A 23,432-nucleotide genomic window follows, 5' to 3' on the forward strand; every position below is an offset into this window, starting at 1 on the left:
GTAGCTTAGCAAAATCGCACTAAAGCATTTGACAGATTTTCGAGCGCCGTGTACATAAAATTGTTTCGAGGTCAGTAAGCGCAACCAGAATTCATACATAAGGCACACAGGAGTATAAGGGGCACTGTCGAGTTTCAGAAAAATCAAAGGATTGATTTTAGGTGTGCCGTATTTTCCAAACAACACGGTAATAACGACGGTCCGCCAGCATGCGCTACCAAAAATAGTGCTTTGTTGTGTATCTGACGGACGAAAGCTAAACCAGTTCCACACCACTGAAGCTGCAGCATTTTTACAAACCAATTCTGGTTCATCTGTTTCATATAACGATCCACTTTCGCTCTTCTTATTCTGCGTCGCCGCCATGTGCGTATGTAAACAAAGGCACTGCGCATGCGCGTCTTACCCATATTCTATCGCGATATGTCATTTTCCTATCGTTGCCCAAAATTACACCGGTATTACCATGAACTTTATGATATAGCCCAGCCCTAATGCAGACCGCTTCTACAAACATGATTAAAGTACATGCTCTGTGAATTCCAGCGTGGTATTCACTACTAAATATAACACAATCAGCTGTTAGCAGTATTATAACAAAGTGGAAGCGATTGAGAACAAAAGCACATCAGCCACAAAGTGGTAGGTCACTTAAAATCACAGAGCAGGGTCGGCGGATGCTGAGGTGCATAGTGTGCAGAGGGCACCAACTTTCTGCAGAGTTAATCAGTACAGACTGCAAACTTCATGTGGCCTTCAGATTAGCTCAACATCACTGTGAAGAGAGCTTCATGGAATTGCTTCCAGTGACTGAGCAGCTGCATCCAAGCTTTACATCACCAAGCACAATGCAAAGCATCAGATGCAGTGCTGTAACACATGCTGCCACTGGAGACGAGCAGTGGAGACGTGTTCTCGGGAGTTAGACTCATTTGGCGATTGATGAGCCTTTTGATTGATGAGCCAATTGAGGTTCTGTACTTGTCAGGAGAACAGGACTTGTCTAACTACACTGTGCAAAATGTAAAGTTAGTTAAGTGTTGATTATTCAAATATGTTGAAACACATCAGCCAGCAGCAGCATTATGGAGACATGCGAAGAGTTGTCGAATAGACAGTTAAACTTGTCAGGTAGTGATGTCCAGCAGGTGAAAATGCAAGCTCCATGAACATGAACAGCTATGGATTCCAGCTGTGTTCGTAGTTCTGCAAACTTTGACCCCCACAGAGTCGAGGTTTTTATTTCAATCAGCTGCATTTCGATTTGCATTAACTGGCATTAACTCAGCCAGTTAATGCGAGACAAATCCAGCTGCTTATTAAAGCTTTCTGGTTTGATCAGAAAAGAAAACATTGGTCCATACACCTGAAAGTCCCAAACGCATTGTGAATTCTGTCTCGAGCCTACAGATGTATCCGTGTATTTCCGTGGCGCTGATGCTGCGCTGAGCAGACAGCTCCTGAAGCTTTTGAAGTGTCGGAATGTGGAAATTTCAACATCGCTTGAAAAAACTGCCAGCTAGCAACGTCCCTCTCACCGGTAGGCTAAGTTATTTTTTGCCAATTACAAGTTGAATCTGGTATTTGGGGTTGTTAGCTAAGATGCCGTCATTAAGAAGCGGCACAACTGTGTCTATGCAAGCTAATTTGCGATGTGCACCACTGTCGCGGCCATTTATTTTTTGATCAGATGAATTCACTGTGTGTCGTGCCCAGGGCTGGACTAGGACAAAAAATCGGCCTGGGCATTTTGACTAGAGACCGGCCCACCAGGTATTGAAGCCATAAAGCCTTTGAATGAAAACAAATGCTGTTGTGACAGTGATATACAGTCTTGTTGGTATATGTATGATTTCTATACATTTTACATCAGAGAAAAACTTTGGTTGTAAGATTCAGATAATTATTTAATAACAGCCAGACATTTCAAATGAGAATAAGAAAGTATTTCTTTGTGCCCCCCTTTCCCTGTTAATGCCCAACCTGCCCCCCTGGTAAAACTTTGTTAGACCTGCCCCTGCACAGTTAGCAGCTGTCAGCTACATAGAAAAGGATCCTGGTGTTATTTGTCTCTCAGAAACAGTTCATAAGTTCAACTCATTCATGTCACCTAGAAGGTAAACCTGTTTCTCCATCACCTGTTTAACTCTGATGATTCAGCATGAATCTCCTGGTTTCATCTTCATGTTTCCCTCTCACCACATATTCAAACCGACATCATGACCAGCAGCTTTTACAGCTGTGGCTCCAGCAAACATCAGCTGATACTACAAAGTAATATTAAATAAATTCTAACAACAGCTGATCAAGTTTAAAGGCACTTCTGCTGTTTAACGCGACCTCCGCTAGTTTCCTCTTTCTGGCGCAAAGTGGGCGACAAACAAGAGAGACTTGCGTCAGATAAGCCAATCAGCTAATCATTGATCAGTTTCATGATTGAAGTAGCAACAGAAGAGGGAACTGACAGCGTAAAGACGCAGAAAAACTCCACCTTTGCGTCTTTTTCCATTCTAGCTGAAGTACGGGACTGTGTTCCTTTTCAGCTCAATACGAAATGCGTAATATTTTCTCTGAATACGGGATGATTCCATTTTTACGGGACGGTTGGCAACTCTACTAACTTTTTGTGTAAAATAATGTTCACTATCAGTAACATCATAGCATCAGCTCTATAGAAATTCCGTCATGCTAGCTAGTACGCAGTACAAGTTATTGTAATTGACGGTAAAAAGTCAGCACAACGAAAATAAACTCCACCTAAACTTGGTTTATATCTGACCCAGACAGACTGCAGGTCATAACTTCTTACCTGAAGTTCAGTTCACCTGACGCTCCAACCCTCTCCTCCTCCTGCCTCCCCTTTCCCTCATCCACCTGCTGGCCTCTGTGGAAGCTTCGCCATAACCACAACCAAACAACGGAGTTATTTTTACACATCGGCCAGCATCTGGGCAATTTGCCACCTTTCACTGTTTATACCCTTACAAAAAAAAACAAAATAAAAAAATCATCGGCCCATAAAAACAAAAAGTCACCTGGCCGACTATGGACGTGCCATCAGTTAACCCTTCACGTGCCAGCTGTGGCCCGCGTGCCCAGGGTTGCCGACCCCTGCTCTAAAACATTTTTGCGCTGGGTTGTAAACATGCTTATTCCTCTGCAGAGTTAGGGTTATTCTAACATGGGAGTCCAGGGAGCTGACTAGCTTTTGGAGTCTGCCTCAAATGGCCATTTAAGGAACAGCAGTTTTTTTGGTTTATTTTTTTGATTTATCCACGTTGTCTTAATTGTTTCCCCAGACACTGCCAATTGATTTGTCCCAGTCTTGCAGCTGTCTCTGACCAGCAAGCAAATGCTATTTAGTTCCTTCATGTCAAAATCAAATCAAACGCTCTACAGTGAACACTACTACAAATAAGAAGTAAATATGTGAAAATATGTGTTCAAAAGGATAATATTACCCCTGTGATTGCTTTTGAAACAACTGCTATTTTATTTGACTCTTAATAGATTGTCTATTTTTATCCAGTCTACTGGCTTTAAGACTAAAGATTGAAGGCACTAGATGGCACCAATGCAATGCCCTTACTCAGTAGAAGAGCTTTGGATAATGCTTATATATATATATATATATATATAATGCAAGTCAGGCATAGAAATGCACATGTGCAAGTTTTTAGTGTTGTTAGTGTGTATGTACAGGGGTCCTTAATATCACCACGGCTGCACCTGAAGTGCTGCATGTTCGACTCCATTATGTTATGTCATTAATGTGGTTTTATCTTTTCTGCTGTTTATGAAATGGAGCTGGCTCTGTTTGAATAAGAGCAAGCACACTTGGCTATGCATGCATGAAAGCACACCGCAGCCTTTTCTGTGCACACACGCAGAGAGCGAGTGTATAAATTACAGATTTAAAAGCCATCTATTTCCTTGTACTTTGAGGAAAGGAGCTACAATTGTGGGAGAGGTCAATATTAGCTTTAAATGTCATTGGAAGGAAGGTGCTGATAAGAGAGGCTTCATCTCCATCATGTGAAATTACATGCAGAGTACATGAGAGGAAGCACACCATGTGCTGGAGATTCGGACAGATTTACAGTAGAATTTTGGTACAGCTGCACCACCTGTGGATGTCTATTGATGTGGAGAAATGGTGAAAAGCTGTCAGACAGCTGACAGCAGAGAGATTAACTGGAATCTAAGGAGTCAGTGTTGGGAGTATTAGCCATGCGAATAATCAAAGGATGTGTATTTAAACCTTTATGTTTATAAAGTGCAAAAGGAAACCAGTTTATATGCTTTTCCATTTTTTATTTAAATAACAAAGAACTCCCAAGTTTTCAAATCAAGAAGTTTTTTTCTTTTTTTATTATTTCAATCTTAAATTGGCAAATGGAAGCACTGAGTTGCTGTCCAAATTTTTTTTGCTTTCACTTCTGATTTTGTTAGGCGTAGGAAAGAAAACTACTTGGTTATGAAAATGTTAGTATTTTCCCCATACAAAAATTCAATTTTCTGCTTTGTCAATTCTTTAGTATGAGAAACAGAAGCCAGGGAAACTACCCAGCAGCACTCTGGACCTCTAGTTATAAGGCAGGACCTTAGTCAAAGGCATAGTGACACAAAAATAAGTTTAGCTTGTTTTAATGGAGGAATTCGCCCCACAAAAATGAAAATTCCAGAGAAATGTTCGGCTCTAGCTTGAGTTTGAAACCAGGACCTCGCTGCGAGGTAACCGTGCTAACTGCGTGACAAATATATACTGTTTAAGGTTTAGGAAAATATCCTAGTTCAAGTTAAAATACACCATTGAGCAACACATCAGAAAACATCCATAATCCAGTGCAGCAAGATTTACTGTAAAGCCACATTTAAAGGTGTCTGCACCGACTCAAACAAGTTTGTGTACACAGCGGCCAGAGGTTGCTTTATTTAACTATAGGTCATAAAATAGCTTTTGATAAGATTGTTTTGTGTAGAAGAGCAGTCACGGCTGCTTCAATACCCTCCTTTTCCTTGAATTAGGTTGATGCACCTAGTTAGCATCACTGTAGTCACAACAGGGTTGAAATTTTCCCTCAAAACACATTCAACGAGATATTTACCTTTTCAGTTTATTGTAAGCAATGTTTCGCTTAAGTGGTTTAAGCCAGTAAAGTCTGTGGTGGGACTAAAGGCAAAATTGGCCTCTTAAGGGACAGTCATAAGGAGTGTACGTGATTCTAAAATTTAAATAAAATATTTCTACGCTGCTTCTGCAGAGTAAAAGGTTGGATTTATTCCATTAATGTGGCAGTGACCATCTGCCCTAAGGAGCAGCAACCCTTACACAAAATACTTAACAGGGCATCAGAAGTTCAGGAAAAGGGGTTGAGTACTCACCTCAAACTTCTTAAAGGTGAGCAACAAGCCATTATCTAAACCAAGCAGCTACTCAAGGTCTAACAGCTGAGTGTCATAACAAGTCCAGCACCCTTGGCATCTGCTCTGAATCAGACATGTTTAGCAATCTGCTCCCTTGTCTCTCTGCGTCTGCTAGCCTCTTACTCATTTGTACAGACTATTTCAATATCGGCTGTAAATAGGATCATTGGACATTATGTGTTGTTTCAATCTGAACTTTGACCTAAATTTTCAGGAAGATGGACTGATGCTTGAAAGCTCATTCAGTCATCGACAGTTTTAACTCACTAATCCTCTTCTGGTAAACTGCAGTAAATTAAGCAAATAATTAAAAATTGCTGCGGGAGGTTTGCTTTTTTATGGCTGTCATGCACACATGGGTAGTTCTTGTACAACATCATGGTCACATGGGTTCTTTTTGTGTGACATCATGTGCACATGGGTTGTTTAATGTGTTTAAACCAGTGGTTCTTAACCTGGGTTCGATTGAACCCTAGGGGTTCGGTGAGTCGGTCTCAGGGGTTCGGCAGAGCGTCCGCCGTGACATGCACGGCTCATTTTGTGCACCAGTGAAAAACATATCTATGTCTTGAATTTGAAAAAAATCACATTTTATTTTTCACTAAAGGGGGGTTCAGTGAATGCGCATATGAAACTGGTGGGCTTCGGTACCTCCAACAAGGTTAAGAACCACTGGTTTAAACAAAGCATATTGGATGTGATACAACCACTGGGGGGTTTGGTGAGGGTTGCTGTCTAATTCCCATCTGATTGGTGAGTGATTCCTGGAAGTTGCCATATAGCCATATTGACCTGTTGCTTGGTAAACCAAAAACCTCCTGGTGATTGCTTTGGTCACCTACTGTTTGCATCGAAGATGCCAAGTTGCCTACAAACACTTACCAAATACTAGTCAACTGGTATTAAAATCGGAGAAAAGGCAATGCAAACTGGAAAGGGAGAATGTTGTAAACATATCTGTAGCCAACATACTTCAGAAGGCACAGCTTTTACATTTCTGTTTCCGGTCTGTGTTGCACTTTTTGCAGTTTCACTGTGTTCAAGGCAATCTGCTAACGACCAATGCAGCTGCAAGGTGGTTTTCACTAACCAATTGTCAAATTCAATTCAGTTTCATATACACAGTTCCAAATCTCATCAACAGTCACCTCAAGGTGACCTGCTTCAATATATAATTGGTCCATCCTTGTGCAAAATTTGAAGAAATTCCCTTTAAATGTTAAAGAAAAAGAATATGATGAATTGGCCAATCTGATGCCTCTGGCCAGAGCTTCCTTCCTGGCACAGAGGCATACTAATATCATCTCTATCATTTAAACATGGCATCTTATAATGCAAACAGAGACCAACATTTTGTCCTAGAAGTCTAATTTTCACAGAGTTTACAGCAAATGTGTGGGGAAAAAAAACAATCCAAAATTCTTCTTGATGAAATCTTTTTTTCAGAGTGACGAATGTGAGCGTCTGACTGGTGACTGCAGTGTTTCTCATCTCACTTGGGGATGGAGAGCAGAGAGCAATGCTTTGGTTCAGTTAGCACTGTCATATTGAACTAGCAGATCATTGATGAAAAGCAACTTTGCTATTTAATGAGTTTGCCCCCAGTCAGACTAGCATTTATGAGGAGGCATCACCAGGACAACGCTTTAATGAACCACTGTCATATTCTATCACAGTCAGCTACAAGCGACGTCTAATTAGGAATGGCCACCAAGTGTCCCACCACTTCCATTGGGAAGAACAGCAGTCCCTTGAATTAAAAGCTAACATCAGTCACTCCACAGTCAGTGGCGCTTGCTACCCTCAGGTCTGCTGGGAAAGCCTAGTCAGGCCGAACAAAGAGGCTCCCGTGTTTACTGACAGTATCACACTCACAATTAAGGGATAATTAATGATAGACACCAACAAACGAGACTGAATAGTGATGCAATTTCTATAATATGAACCAGTGATGGGAGAATATTGAGGACATTTACTTTGTCATATCCCCATTTCTTCTAGATAGCACTAGATTTGTTCTTGTGGTGATGTGACATCAAAGACAAATGAAATATAAATTGGAGAATGTTGTAGCCACTTCAAACCTCAAAGTAGCCGCATGGCAGTAATCAGCAAGCAACAGCATTGCTGGCCGAAGGCCGTTCATTAGGCCACGACGTGGCGTCCGTCCAAGACGCCTTAATATTCGCTGACAGGCAGTCTGTCTGGACTCCTATCCAACATACACTAATTGGTCCTATCAGGCCAAAAAACCTTTTTTGCAATCCAGTAGTTACCCTTGACAGGCTATTAAATATTATTTTAGACCACTTTCACTGAGGTTCACTTAGTTTGATACATAGTTATGAGCCTGTGACATTTTGGAATGATATACACACCAGACAGTGCAAACATTTTAATTGCAGTCTGAGAATACAGTGCACACAATTTTTTATGGTGTACTAGGCTCCAGTATATACAAGTCCTATGGAGTATCTTTGTATGACAATCTGCTAATAATGCATCATGGACATTTGCTTATCTAGAGTATTGGGAAAACTGACTGGATGGAGAATGTTACCTGTGTAGTCTTATTTTATAGTTATATAATATAACCACAACAATTATTCTTTGCATAGGAGTATAAGTACATGTCCATGTGCATTATTTAACATTAACAGAAATGGCATCAATAATATAATAATTGCTTTGTTGTAGCGAAAAAATGAGACCTTGGAAGGTGATCACTTTTTAGCTAAGCTAATACAGGTAAAAACTTTTCCACAAGTTTATTTCCAAAAAGTTTGTTACTTAATGTCTTTTATTTGCAAAGTATAGTGGAAAATGATGGCTCTTTTCCAGTCCTTTAAAAACACACTTGCTTTCATTGTTTTGTCGCAATATAAATCAAACTCGATTGAACTGAATTTTGTGTTACATTCTTGAGAAAGTAAGATGACGTAGAGCTAGCATGGTGTGATATTTTTGGAATATGCAAATTTGCACATCATGTACATGTACTCTTTCTGTGATATCACCACCTTTAGTATGCATTGTATTATGTATTTTCACATGTATTTGAGCAACTTTGGATGCATCTGAAACACTGGTGATTGTGCACTTTGCTACTTGCTTCCACCTCTGATTATTGTATTGTTAAGGCTCAGCCAAGGTCACTTGACCTCATGCATATATTACCTGAAGCACCTTGAGCTCCTTCCGGGTCTGATATTGAATCCATTGTGTCCAAGTGTTTACTTGCCCAGGTTTAACTTGTTTTCTCAGTGAGGTGACGTTGTAATATCTGGCCTGTGCTCTGTCAGGAAAGTGTTGCAAATGGGAAATAATGAGTTGTTAACAAGCATTAAATAAAACCTCAGCAAGAGATTGTGACAGCCTGACATTGTAGGTGAGTTCACGCTTGTTTTGAATTTCTATTTGAAACAGACTGCTGGAATATCAGATTATGTTCTGGGTGAGGGCTTCCTCATCTGTCTTCTCATTTCTCATCACAGTGTTTAGTTTCATAAAGGCTAAATCAGCGTACATACTATGGTAATAAGATCACCCATCTGTGAACCTGAGAAATTGGCACAGACTATTTCAATTCCAGTTGTTTAAAAAAAAAAATTTTTGGTGTCGGGAGGGGTGCTAATACCTTTAGTGACACAATGATACGATTCATTCAGAGTGAGAATTTGCACATGCACACTTGTAATTGAGATTGTCTAACTGCTGTCAGATTTCTCAGATGGGAATTGTAATTAGCTGAAATGAAACGAAATTTTAAACCTGCATGATGCTCTTCTTCTTGTTAGGCTTGAAATCAAGCATATTGGAAATGCACAGAGGGACTGGCAGAAATTGTTTTAGTGCTACTTTTCCTACTTGTTTCCTTGATTAACCATACAGACAAATATGCAAACAAACAAAGATGCATGCAACCACCCATGCACAGGAAATGTACATACTGGATGTGAGGACTGAGAGGTAAATACATGAATACTCTCTCCATGCACACACGCACACAAGTCCCTATCCTACTTACAAAGTTAAGAAAAAAAAACCAAAAACAAAATACTGTGAAGTTGTACTGACGACCCTTATGGGATAAACAACTGAGCAGCAGCAGTGCACGTCTGCCTGGGAGGGAGGGAGGACGGGAAAGATGTTAAGGAAAAATATTGTCTTTGATCTGATGATATCTGCTGTTTGGGCTAACTTGCCATGAAGGCTGAACAAAACAGGGCTGTTTGTCAAACATAATTTGCTTTCGTCTTGGAGACGCCCCAGGATTCCACAGCTGAAAGGAAAGTAGTAACTAAACATGTTTCTTTTTTTTACAGCGTGTGACACAAAGTTTTTCTGCTGTGTCTTTTGAAAGCTTTCACAGCGTCTCTACTGACTCCTGCCACTCAGTGTCACATTTTACGTTTGACAGCACTGGCGGTTCTTTTTTTCATTCACACAGTAACTCTGCATCAGATCTGCTGTGGAGCTACAAAGCCCTTTTTACCCCTCAGCCGTAAAAGGCTGATGGGGTCCTGTCGTCACCCCACTGGGCAGGAGGGCGGGTAGGTGGGGAACCTGAACACATACGTTTCTGAATGCATCAACTCGAGAACAAGGTGACGTAGGAGCTTAAAATTGATTCCATGGGTGTATCTACGAAAAAACTTGGACAAGTTCAAATCTCAGTGACTTCAACCTCAAAGTCAGAGGTCAAGTTTTTTACAAGCATGCTGATCCACACAGGTATGCACACAGGTGTACACATGGGTATTCACAGACGCGGACTAAAGCTTTCTTGGCTGCTGCCTCAAAGCACACTGTGCGCTGTCTATCTTGCGTGCTGCACAATATCGTTTATTATTTAGTAACTATTGATATCTATGACTAGCTAGTTTATTGTGATGGTGCTTTGTTTTCTCTATTATTATGTTGCTCTTTGTTGTTTGCTGTCTCCTCTGTTTGTTTTTTTTGTTTGTTTGTTTTTTTTCTCCATACAGGTGACCCAGGAGTTGTTTATTTTTCCCCCCCCTTCTCACCGTCTCTTCTCTCCTTTGGTTTTCTTTCTCTCTCTCCCCCTCTTTCTCTCATTCATTCCCCCTGTCCTATTTATTAAAAAAAAAAAAAAAAGACAAAGGATGAACTGAAGCTCTGCCATCACGTAATGTCGCATACTGCTGTTTCTGATGTCATTTAAAAAAAAAAAAAAAAAGAGGTCAAGTTTTTTGAAAATCTTGTGACTGCAGTAACTCCAGAATAAGGTGACGTAGGATTTTGAAATTGATACCATAGATGCAGCTACTAAAACTCTTGGAGGACTTTGAGGACTTTGTTTCTTCAACGTTGTCTGCTTTCAGCATGGTCACTATTTTTTACTCGGTGCAGGTTCCAGTCTGACCGAAGCCATCATTGACATCTGTGTCAAACTGACCCGACTTTTATGTCAACTGTCAACATGGTGTTCTCCTCGAAAGACCCGAGGCATGTGACAGAGAACATTTGGTAGAAACCACCAGAAGTGTGGGGTTTGTGCCATTGGGTGCAGGCATACAGTACATTGAAAAGTCAACAGACACCTGCCTCATTAGCCAGATTTGTCTCCCTGTGACTTTGTCCAAATTCAAGTTGAATGGTCTGAGGAAAAGTGTCTGGACTTCTATAAGTTTCCTTGAAGATGTTTCACATCTCATCCGAAAAGCTTCTTCATTTCTTAAAGAAGTCCAGACGCTTTTCTTTCCAAACTCCTTAGACTACGATGACCTGGATGACTAAGAACCTTCACAGACTTATTCAAGTTGAGTGGTTTGCCTTCATGACAGTGGAGGAGATCCTGCACACAGTGGTCAGAATGAAACTCAAATAACAGCATCACTGGAAGTAGATGCATTATCCAAGGGAACTCCCCTGAAGGAGCTTTTTTTGCTTTGTATCATGGAGCTTTGTAACTGCAGCTCGTGATTTGTGTGGTTATTCCAAGTTCAACTAATTAAATCAGTAAAGGGTAAGAAACAGTGGGATTGAAGTCTTGCCCAAAGGTCATTAATAAGAAAACCACTAGCTCACATATATTATTTTCCTGTCTCACTGGCTACTGGAAAAAACTAAAGGTTTCTTTGTTATTGTTACACATTTAACTACATGGAGAAAATAAAACAATTATTTGGCTACATCATGAGTTTTTTTAGTTACATTGGTTCAATTTTAAGACTTTGATGTTTTGTGTTGTGGTTTGCATGGAGTTTGGGTAAAAAAGTGTTTTATGTATTATGTCAGTCTCCGTACTGGTAATTATCTGACAGATCTGGTGCTGAAATACAATACACAACTGCTCCGGCAGATTGTTAAAAACTATGAAGAAAAAGAGAAAAACTATGAACTTTTTCTTTGACCTAAAAATAAAAGTTGTGCCCGAGTCTGCTATAACCTTATTTTCCCTTGTATATGTGCATGCGTGCACACACAAACACACACACCTGAATTCCCCTGAAGGGTTAGCAGGCAGCAGTTACACTGATTAACTAAAAAATTATCCTCTCAAACAGTTATCTTCTCATGGCCGCACAGCTGCTTTCTCTCCTCTTTCTGTGTGTTCTCTCTTTTCCTCAGTGTTCCCTTCCTCCCGTTCTTCTACCCCCCCTTCCAACAGGCAGACAAGGTGACCCAGCGTCGCTCCTGCTGTCCATCCAGATGTTGAATCACTGTGATTCTCTCCATACGTTGCTTTCAGAAATTATTAAATCACTGAGACAACATGATTATTTAAACTCTAAACCGTGTTGTACTGATCGATTGGCCTGTTTGCTTATAGAAAAAACTGGCACCCACAATGAAAGCAGCCGTGTTCGGGTTTATAAAATACATGTGTGGCTGCGCTTTTACTCAAATATGCGCACCTTGTTTATTTTGTCACTGATTGAGATCTTTGAAACTCCACTACTGTAATCTTATTCATCTAATTGAATATCGACTCACCATCAGTGCCTCCGGTGTTTTTACTTTCATAAATCTGTGTTTGATGGTGACGTCAATAAAATCAGGCAGGATGGAGCCTTTATTTGTAATGCCATTCTTGAAGAGAAAACTATTGAAATCAGAGGCAGCTAAATACCTAAAAATGTTCCACTGCTAAAAGATCGGCTTGTTCACAAGACTTCTCATTTGCGTTTTGTGCCTCTGTTTGTCTTTCTGTTGATCAGATAACCTGTTGATCGATTACCAGTTTACCTTCAGTCTGCTTCAGGAAGATGACCGCTACTACACTGCCATCAACTTTATGGCAACACCTGAACAGGTAATGTCAAGAGAGGTTAAGGTTCATTAATTAGTTTTAGTATTTAAGAGTGGCCTGTTGCGTTTTTATCCAGCTCGGTGCTTTCATTATCCTCTCTACTTTTAGGATTTAGGCTTAAAACTTTCCTTTTTGATAAAACCCATAGCTGCCCCTCCCTGAGCCTGGCTCTGCTGGAGGTTTTATCCTGTCAAAAGGGACTTTTTCCTTCCTATATTCTCCAAAACGCTTGCTCATAGGGGGTCATATGACTGTTGTGGTTTTCTTTGTATTATTGTAGGGTCTTGACGTGACGTGACGTGACTGTTGTTTTGATTTGTTGGTATATAAATAAATTGAATTGAAATATATAGTTCCAATACATGAACGTTGTGTAATACATAGCTACATACAGTTTAGGTTTTTGTCCTATAGACTGATGGAAATGTGGGAATAAGCTTGCATGCTCTTTAGTGGCTAGCTGTGGATGACTTCTCTGTCCTCCCAAAAAATAAATAAAATAAAAATAATAATAAATAAAGTCTAAAACTGATCCTAATCCTTCATGATTGCTGCCCACCAACACCACAGCTTTTCTGGTTTGCTACTGGAAACCAAATGCCCCATAGAAATTTGGTCATAGTGACCATCAAGTCATATACTGGTACTGAAATCCTGACTTGTAGGCTAAAGTAGGAAATTTGTCATTTTCATTGCCATCTTTTCAAACGGGATGTGATAAGTCAGGAGGAAAGTTAAAGTAAGAAACCAAGTTAGCTCTAAGACATACACCGATCTTCCTCATCCATTTCCATTAAATTGGAGCATAATTTGCAAAATTAGGGTCATGTAGTTTTCAATAAGACTTAAAAATAATGATTGAGACCGTAAGCTCACTATGACTTTACTTAAATAATAGATCAGTGGAGCTGAACACTCTTTTTCTTCTAGGTTTCTTTGTGCAACAAGTAGAGTTTCCCTCTGCTGGCAGTTTGAACAAATGCTTAATTAACAAGCTTCTACACTGGCTTCACTTTTTAGACCTGGTAGTTGTCTTTCATATGCCGTCTAGCCTGCAAAAAGAAGTGCATCTAATATGACAACTATAAGAAAGTTTCCAAGCTGACATCAGATCAGCGCAAAACTTTAAAAACTTGAGAAATCATGTGCTTGGAGCAGTATAATCCCTGTGCCCTTGCTTACAGGGATTATTTATATATTCCCTGACCTCATGAACTCTGCCCATGTTCCATATCAGCATCTGACATTGTAATAATACTTTTAAATGGTAGAAAAAATGAAAAAAAAAAATTAAACAAAGACAGAGGAAGGCATGTTGTGGCAGTGTACAGCTTTGGATCTATAAAAACATATATCCTCCAAATGTAAAGATCTGTTGTCAGACTAAGGAATCTGTCTAAACTCTTGACTTTTATCTGTCCTGTTTTTCCTTCTCTGTGCCTAAAGCTGTGTTGAAATACAACTCAGAGTGGTAACACTGGAGACAAAATCAATGTAACGATGCAAAAAGAGGCCAGCAGATTCAGATTTGCCCTAGGTGACATGAGTTGAGGCCAGGACGAGTCTGCTCAAGTTAACAACGTTTTCCCAAATAGTTCTTCTGTTGACTGAAGTAAAGCGAGTTAAAGTAATGTAAATAGCCTGGGGAAGGTGTCCAACAACAGCGTGAACTGCAAAACCTGTACATAGACCAAAAAAAGATGTGAAAGAAATAAAAATTTGCTTCATTTTCTTGCTGATTCCTTCTTCTGTCTCTAAGGTTCTCCATCTTCAGTCAGTTTGTCCCCAAGCTTTGATTTCATTCTTCAGCTCAGTAACACAACCTTGCTTTTTTTCCTTCTTCCAGGCCAACAAAAACCTGGATATGTCCATCAACGCCTCAAACAACTTTAACCTGAACATCACCTGGTCCTTAAGTTCAACCGGTATGCTGCACACACACTTATTCATACTATTCTTAAAGAGTTCCTTTTGCTTGATTTGCTTGAATGGCTTGTCCATCCACTTGCTATTAAATAATAAATAAAAAGAAATCTTCAGGTAGCAAAGTTTGCTCCTTCACACACACTGGGTTGTGCCCCATCAAATAGCTTTAATGTGGACATGAAGATATCTCGAGGCATGTTCCCTGTTAGGATGCTGCATATGAGCGTTACATATAACTATATATAACAGTGTTACACAACTTTGTAATACTGGAAAACAAGGCCACCTTTATTTGTACCCATACACAGACTTTATCTGCAGATAGTAAAGGGTTTAAAAAGATGAACATACCACAAGGAAAAAAACATCCGTTTATCTCAGAATAAAAGCTATGATTTGGTTATCTGAGTGATGACTGCTGGAGCAAAACATTTTGGGACTGTGTTTCCATAAAGAAGAAATTCAAACAGTCGAGTTAGCAGTGTCATGTTGCCCTGCATCACACCCAGATTCATCACCAGCTTGTTAAAGCCAGGTCAAGTTGGGAGCTGATTTAACATGGCACATTTGAGTGGCATTTTTCCTTAATCAGAATCAAATGGCACATATAAATAAAATTTATTATTATTACTATTATTGTTGTTGTTATTATTAATAATAATTTGCTGAACTTATTCTTTATTCAGTACTTATTTTCAGTATCTCCTATTAAATGTGTTGTATCAGGAATTAAACTGTACTCAACTTCGAATTGCAGCACATGTTATGTTGATCTGATAAAATGTGGGTGAGGGGTTTGTTAAAGTACAATCTCTGTCTGTAAACAAAAAAGTGCCAAAATTACCTGGTAAATTTAAAAAAAATACAAAAAACCAAGGGGGTGGGGGGTTCAGGGCACGAGGCTTTTTTGGGGCTGCAGACTTTTGTACATGGATGTGAAAAGCCTGCAACTCAATTTTCCTTTTTTATTTTCCTCTTTTTTTTCCTTTTTTTCCTTTTTTCTCCTTTTTTTTCCAACTCAACTTTGCAACTCAATTTTCTAAGTGGTACTTCTAATACACACACACACACACACACACACACACACACACACACACACACACACACACACACACACATATATATATACATACATACACCAGTTTAGTCATGTGTGCAAATTTCAGAGAGTTTTCAAGCAATTTAAGATGTTAAGAGAAAAAAAAATGCGATTAGTTTTGTAGGACATTTTTAATAAACACAGCAGTTTCATGAAGGCCCTAATGAAAGAATCAAAGTGCCTACAGGGTTAGCATAGAAGCTTTAGTAATGTTACTGATTTTAGCTGATTGGTGCTCGACTCAGGACTCTCTCTGAGCACAGTGTGTGCTTGGCATTAGGACTTCAGCTAACTATTTTTAATTACTTTCATTTCTTTTTTTGAATTAATAAAAATATATATATTAGTCCCACAGAGCCCTGGGCAGGAGACAAGCTCGTGACTCTCCTGTTAGCTTGTTAGCTTTGTTGCCAGCATAGTTCTGCTCACGTTTACACTGTGCATAGATCTAATCGGCCAAAATAATTGGAAACACTTTAAAGACACATTTAAAGAACTCCCTTCATTTTAGACATCTCTCCATTGAAATCTTTTGTCAGTTCTCGTCTGTGTCGATGTTGTGATACAGTGGTCCAGTCTGTCTCCAAAAGCTTTTATTTAGCTGTCAGTCTGTAATGTTATCGCACAGTCAGGATTTGTCCAAAAATGGTCAGCTCCACTTCCTGCTTGCCTTGCAGGGATTCCCCCTCCTGACAAAACACATCAGAAGATATTCAGAATTTTGGCATTAGGGTATTTTAGACGCTTTCCCTCCTGATTCCAATTAAGATAAAAGCACTTTCTCACTCTTGGGATCTTGGGGCCCACAGCTTAGTCATTTTGGGACTCTGCGCTTTGTGTGTGTGTGATTGTCTTCAGACTATTGCAGAGTGTTTAATGGCCCTCGATAAAGCAGGAGGTGGAAATATATTATTCACACCATCTGAAAACTCAGCCATTAACACAGAACTGCTGATGATGCTCTGAAGGATCCTGAAATCAGACCTCTTCAGTGCTGCGAGGAATTTACAGGCTCACTGTGAATTACTGCAAGGTGTCATAATGCTTTTGCTGTGAATGATAATTTGCCTGCTTGAGATGAAAGGCACGCCTTGGCATTTTAAAATTCACGCTGTTTTCGCTCAACCTGTCCAATTACCAGTTTTTGTTTTAAATTTATCTTTACAAGGACATTTGGATTGAAAACAGCCTTGCTGATGGGCAGCTCATTGTGGTGTTCTCATGTGGCTGCTGAGTATGAAGTAGGAAAAAGGGAGAAAGTTTTTACCGCTGTAAAACAGAGCTGTACTCTCCAGGCTGACATGACACTGGTCTTCATATGTCTTCGTTTTCAGAAGTTATAACAAGTGTTTTGTCAAAATCTGTGTAATTTCCTTTGTGATTTGAGTTATTATGAAATGTATCTGATCAACTTCATTCAAAATATCTACAGGAGAGACAGGTGTGCTGGAAAGAACTCCACAAAAACAATTGTATGTTACCGGCAAAGTTTCAGTCATCCAGTCAAAGGATATTTGGCTAATGCAAACTTAACAATTTGTTAAATGGGGCCTTAAAAATGGTATTACTTTATGCCAGAAAAACCTTATTTTTTCTTCTTTTTTTAGGGCTTTTTCATCTATTTTTTAAAAATATAACATTTATAGGAAACTATAAAATTACACTAAATAAACCTTTTTTTCAGTCCTTTGATGGTGTCTTTAATATAAATAGAAAGCCAACAAGTCCTGATCTCCACCTCTTGGTGGCCCTGAAACAAATTCAATGCCACAGACGCAAAGGTCCCATTTAATATCATTGAAATGTGCTGCTAACAGCTTTACGTATGCATGGCCATGTATTTTTACAAATGCAGGTACTAAGGCTTGTTGTCACCCAAGAAGGTTTTTGACTTTGAAGTCAAATTTTGTTCCTTTTACCTCTTCTCATGGTCTGTTATAAACTGCTAATACATGTGTTTGCTGAAAACTGGTTATTGAAAACAATTATCACCACAAGCCACGAGCGGTTGTTGTTAAAATAGAAGAAAAATTGTATTCGTTTTTTAACCTTTTTCTGTTCCTCTCAGCTGGAACCATCTCAGGTGAGGAGATGCCCATCATAGCGAGGATGAACATTAAAGAGCACCGTGACAGTTTCTCGAGTGAAAAGTTTAACTTCAGACTTCACCACAACATCACCTTCTACGTGTATGTGTCCAACTTCAGCTGGCCAATCAAGATCCAGGTAAGGTTGCATGGATGCAGGGATGTGAAAAGTCAGGAGAGTTGGGAATGCTGTAACTTCATATTCATTTGACTTAGTAACTGACTGTAAGTCATGTAGACATGCCTTCAGATTTTTCTTTTTCTTTTGTGATACATTTTCTGAACATTAAAAATCAGCAGTTTAGAAATGTGTTACTAAAAAGATTAAAACGAATACTGAAACTAGAACACAACAACTCTGATTCTGAGTTTTAGCTCTGGTTAATGAGGTTATTATTGCAATTATTTTAAATTGACAATAATATTTCTGCTGTTTAGTCTGCCATTGATACTGGATATGATGAAAATTATTATGATAGTGTTCATTTTGAGGTCTGGCTGTGATGCATGCTGGGAACTCATCAGCTAGTCCTCCAACTTTAGCCTCAAAAGGCAGACATTGGAGCCAAAACTTCCTGTTTCATCCACCTACCGCTCTGGTGGACCTGCTACATTATCAGGTCCTTGAATCTATACCTCCAGTACAATATTGTGGCAAGCTGAGGAATCTTAACAACAAAGAACTCACCCAAAGGCTGAGCCTGTTATTCTACTCCAAGCAGGAAGGGGGAGTTTTTTATTGAACAGTTCACTGTGTTACACTGTGCTTCAGAGGGTCAATAACCCCACACATGAACTCACTTATGTAATATTTTCTCTTTCTATCAAAACAACAACTATCAGTGAAGGTTAATCAGCACCGTCACATGTGTCTGCATTTGATGTGGAAGTCTGTGCTTCTTTTTGTTGCTACTGGGCCTAGAACAGGATTTACATCAGGAACATCTCCTGAGCAGGACTAGTTTGTAGGTGGCATATGAAATAAAACGCACATGAGTAACTCCCACCATTCCCTTTGGCCCCAGTTGCACCACAGCCATGTGGGTTGGCTCATGTGTTGGCAAGACGACCATTCAGTCCCACCATTTTTGACAACCACATTTCTCATTATGAATTTATAGAAAACATGTTTTTGTATTTTCTGCAGAGGGCAATAAGCAAGAGGTTGGAAAAAAACCTGCATATTTTTTTTTTCTAGTAAGCATTGAAAACAGATCAGGCAGACCTGAAGATCAAAAAGTTTGTGCAAAATTGTTGTCTGATGACAATTGATGGTTTAACTGCATTTTCGTAAATGGACTCGCTCTTTTGTTTGCCACCTGGTGAGCGTGCTCAAACATGAAGGGTCAGTAGAACTCAAACTGATTACAACCACAAAACTAAAGCTTCATGCATTATAATCTTGTTTGTTAAATACACATTCCCACTGTTCATATGCAGATATGTGTTTTTTGAGATAAAGTGTGATGTAATAGGATGCTTGAAATTGACTTTGTTTGGATCTCAAACAAGAAAAAAAAAAGAAAAGGTTCATTGTTCAGTTGTTTTCATTTTTTTTAGTCATCGATAAAAGTGTGTTGCACAAGTTCTCTGCATTTAATTATATTTTGAATGTGGTATTATTGAAAAGAATAACTTCTGTCCACACTTTAAATCAGTTTAGCTTTGGGAATCATAAACTTAATCAATCAATGAATAACACAATACATCATGCAAAATCTGAAATGATTGAGTCATTCTGTCATGTTTAACTACACAGAGACCTAAGTTCACAAAAGTAAAAACATGTATTGTTTTCTTTTGTTTCTGATAATCTAACATCTACTGGGACTGTGTGTCTACCTCACATGCTTTGCTCATACACCATATGCTGCAGATATGCAAGCCGAGAGTTTGACAAGCATCAGTTTCCAAAGGCTCAGGAAACAAAGGTTTATTACAATATTACAATATTGCTCTCTGGGGACTTGTGGGTAAGTTAAAAGAAGCTATTAATTACTCATTATAAATCCAAATAAAACAGTTTTTGGATGGACCCATTTAAGTCGCAATCATTTAAAGATTCTTGAAGATTTAAAGTGTTGGGAAATATAATGTCTAAGGACTTCACAGCCATTGTGTTGAAACGTGTGCCTGAGTGAGTCAGTAACAGTGTTCGAAAGAAAATGTTAAAACACAAAGTATGCCTCGTGATGATGATCACCATCATTCCCAGTTTTCAGGAGCTGTCTCCCTGCAAAACATATAGCTTCAACAGGACATTGAGCATAAACTATTCTGAAAAGTGTTTGGCAAATCTGCTATCACATTTAATGATCTGTGAGTTTTCCAGTGTCTCTCCATCAATTATGCAGCACCGGATTAAATCTCCAGGCGGCAGCCGCACACACTGAATATTCACACTCCAGCCTTATGATCCATTAAATTGAAGTAGATTTTTAGTGGTGATATTTTAAAATGACTGTCATGCAGGTTCTGGAGTGTGGGCTGATGAACGGTGTCAAGAAGTGAAAGAACGGAGAAATTAGGGCAGAGTGATGACGGGTAGGATAGCTAACTGATGTTGAGACTATCTTACAGTCACAATGTCCAGTGCTGAGGAAGTGGAGACATTTTAATTGACAGACTGGATAAGACGGACAGCAGGTCGAGAAACAGCTGAGGATGGAGGGTTGGATGAGGAGATGCATGCAAAACTACAGTAGCTCTAATTTTTGTTAACTCATTCATTCATATAGTGCTTACTGCAAATGGGGGGCTTTGAGAATCGTAGGAAACCTTGTTATCAGTGCATGATTATCTGCTTATAAGTGGATTAAAAAAAGACCCTCAATGAAGATTTAGCAATAGGAATGAAGTAGTTAAAATCAGTAAATCTACATGTGATACTATTAGAGGAAGCTCAAGGCATTTGTTAATGTACTTAAACAGACTGTAACTGTAGGATTGAATTGACTGAGCTTCAACAGAGAAGAAGCTTAAAACAAAAAAACTTTTCCTCACCTAATTCACCTAATGAAATATTAATTTTTATATTATCAAACCATTTATTTATCACATTATTGAATCTTTTTTTTGTTTTCATCAGCCCACTGCTGAATATGATATGAAGCACGCCATATTAACTTCTAATTGTTCTTTCTTTCTGAGGGTTTGATGTATAAAGTACATTTTAAGCGCACATGGATCAGTAACACAACCCCAGTCGGCTTGTGTTATCAGAGTCGTTTGGTGTGTGTAAAAGTCAAAGTTTAGTGCAGAGTGTTCTGTACCTCATTATGGGTCATTTGTCCATCGATCGCTCCCCTCATATGCATTTCCCATTAATGGTACATTATCAAAGCTCCATATATCTGCTGGTGGAAAGGTGATATGATAATTACCAAGAGGAAGCCTATCTCGCCACCATGTCAGCCAGGCTCGTGTGTAACATGAGAAGCATGCGGCGTCCGGTTCTGTGACCTTGGTGGCTTCTGATGATGGAGTAGGGCGAGTTTGAGAAATTGTCCTGAGAATTGATAATGACCTGGCCTGATATATTTGATTTAATAGAGCTGGGTACACGCACACACACACATACATGCGAGTCACAGGATAGCAAATGGAGTGACAGCACAAAGGGGCAACACAAGAAAGCAACAAATCTAGAGATACCTGCTTGATTGTCAGGAAATGTAGAATTTGCTAGAGGGAATGATTGCAAGGCCACCCCTCTAACCTTGGGTCGTGAGCTCCCATCAGCTCCCATCTATTTGTTTTGAATTTAAAAATCCTAATATCTTTGTTAAAAAAACGTTTTTCTCATTCACAGGCACTGGCTTTTATAATGTCAGGGATGCAGTGATCCAGCAATAGTGATAAGCTAATAAATTTAGCAGGTGCTACAGAATATTTACAGACATTGCAGGAAGATATAATTCTGTTAAAGTTAACCTGGCTTACTCTGTTTGACCTTTTAGCTGTGTGCACTGCTGGCAGCATGAGTTGACACCAAAAGTGATGTTATCTTTTGTGGCAGTGAAACACAAACAAACACTATGATCCACAGTCTCACTTCACATGGCTTTGATGTTGGCTCCTCCTCGACTTCATATTGAGCCACGGGCCAATAAGACTGCGGGCCAGCTGAAGTCTGTCATTCAGAAGCTGTTACACAGACTCAGGGCACAACCTTACATGTAACCTTTTCTCATTCAAAAACAACCTATGTAAAAAAAATAAATAAATATTGAAAATATCTGTGACAAACTATTGTGGCCTTACAGTGTTTCCCTCACAGGATCTTGATATTGGCTGAGAATTGAGAGCTGGATGCGGAACAGATTTTTATTAGATGATATTCCCCCTTAGCTTTAGCTCCTCTGCACTCATCTCATATTTTTATGTATTTTATGTCATATGTAACTTCATCCATCCATCGGTACCTACATACATCCTCTGTCATGTATCTGGGTCCAGTTTGTGGGGGCAACAGTCTAAGCAGAGATGCCCAGTTTTCCCTTCAAGTGGCCAATTGCTCCAGTTCTTCTGCAGGGAAACTGAGAAGGCTCCAAGACAAGCCAAAAGATATAATCCCTTGAAGTGCCCTGGGTCTATCCCGGCCACCTCGCAGTATGACTTGCCTGAAACACCCGAACAGGCATCCAAACTCAGATGCCTGTTCGGGAATCTGAGTAGGGTGATTTCAGGGTGAGGGAATACAAACATGGAGGAGGAAGATGGCATAATGGGTTTTCATTAAATGTGTTTGTGTCTGCTTTTTCAGATATCCAACACTTTTCAAATGCTGAATTTCTCTCTCTTTGATTAAACAAACTTAAGTCAGAGATAATAAAATTATATGTTGCATCTGCAAATACAGATGCAACAAATCCCAAGAAAATACAGACCATCACTCCAATTTGTTCATTTGACACCATTTTTTCCCATAAAGTAGGACTGGCCTGGTTTTGTTTCTAATCAGAAAATCATGTTTTATTGATTGGGCACACAAACATTGTTGGAACATGACCCAGTTTCTCTCCATCTTTTCTTTTCATTTGTTTGTTTTGAAAGAACAACTAATTTAGCCAGAAGTTCTATAACTCAACATCATAACTGTGTCTAATTTGAACATCTCTGTTTGTAATTTAGCAGAAAAAGTTATTTTAACAGCGAAGGCTTTGTAATATTGCTTAAATTAACAGACGTGTGTTTCCATTTTTCAAAAACACTAAATAGGAATCGATGACAGGAAAATTAGCTGTAAAAAGAGCTTGTTCTGTACATCTGCTTCCCTGCTGCATCGCTCCATGCATTGCAGCTTATACGCCAGTTGATTAAAAGCCTTCTGTCAGAGGTGAGCAGCCATTTTGTTGCAGAGGAACTCAGGGCTGTGATAATTTGATTTGCTGCGCAGTGCTCGGTCACTCATCGTCTGTGCCATTATTGAAAAGGATGCCTCTTCTAATCAGATATCCGCCACACACACAAACACCCTCTCTGATCAGTCAGTTGCAAAGTATCCATTATTGGATTAAAACAGAAGCCTAAATGGTTAACTGTCTGTCCATCTCTCTCTCTCTCTCTCACTCACACACACACACACACACACACACACACACACACACACACACAC

The 23,432-nt window shown here is 39.4% G+C and overlaps 1 protein-coding gene across 1 annotated transcript in view; it reads left to right on the forward strand.

Moving 5' to 3' along the window:
• LOC102206599 (attractin-like protein 1) overlaps positions 1-23,432 on the forward strand; it is a 316,533-nt gene that overhangs the window by 138,555 nt on the left and 154,546 nt on the right. The window contains exons 24-26 of the mRNA XM_013912991.1: positions 12,612-12,706; positions 14,550-14,628; positions 17,797-17,954. Coding sequence (XP_013768445.1) covers positions 12,612-12,706; positions 14,550-14,628; positions 17,797-17,954 — 332 coding nt within the window. The remainder of the gene's footprint in view (positions 1-12,611; positions 12,707-14,549; positions 14,629-17,796; positions 17,955-23,432) is intronic.

This window comes from Pundamilia nyererei, unplaced genomic scaffold, assembly GCF_000239375.1.
Source record: "Pundamilia nyererei isolate P.nyererei 1_Seehausen unplaced genomic scaffold, PunNye1.0 scaffold00111, whole genome shotgun sequence".
NCBI classification, from domain to species: Eukaryota; Metazoa; Chordata; class Actinopteri; order Cichliformes; family Cichlidae; genus Pundamilia; species Pundamilia nyererei.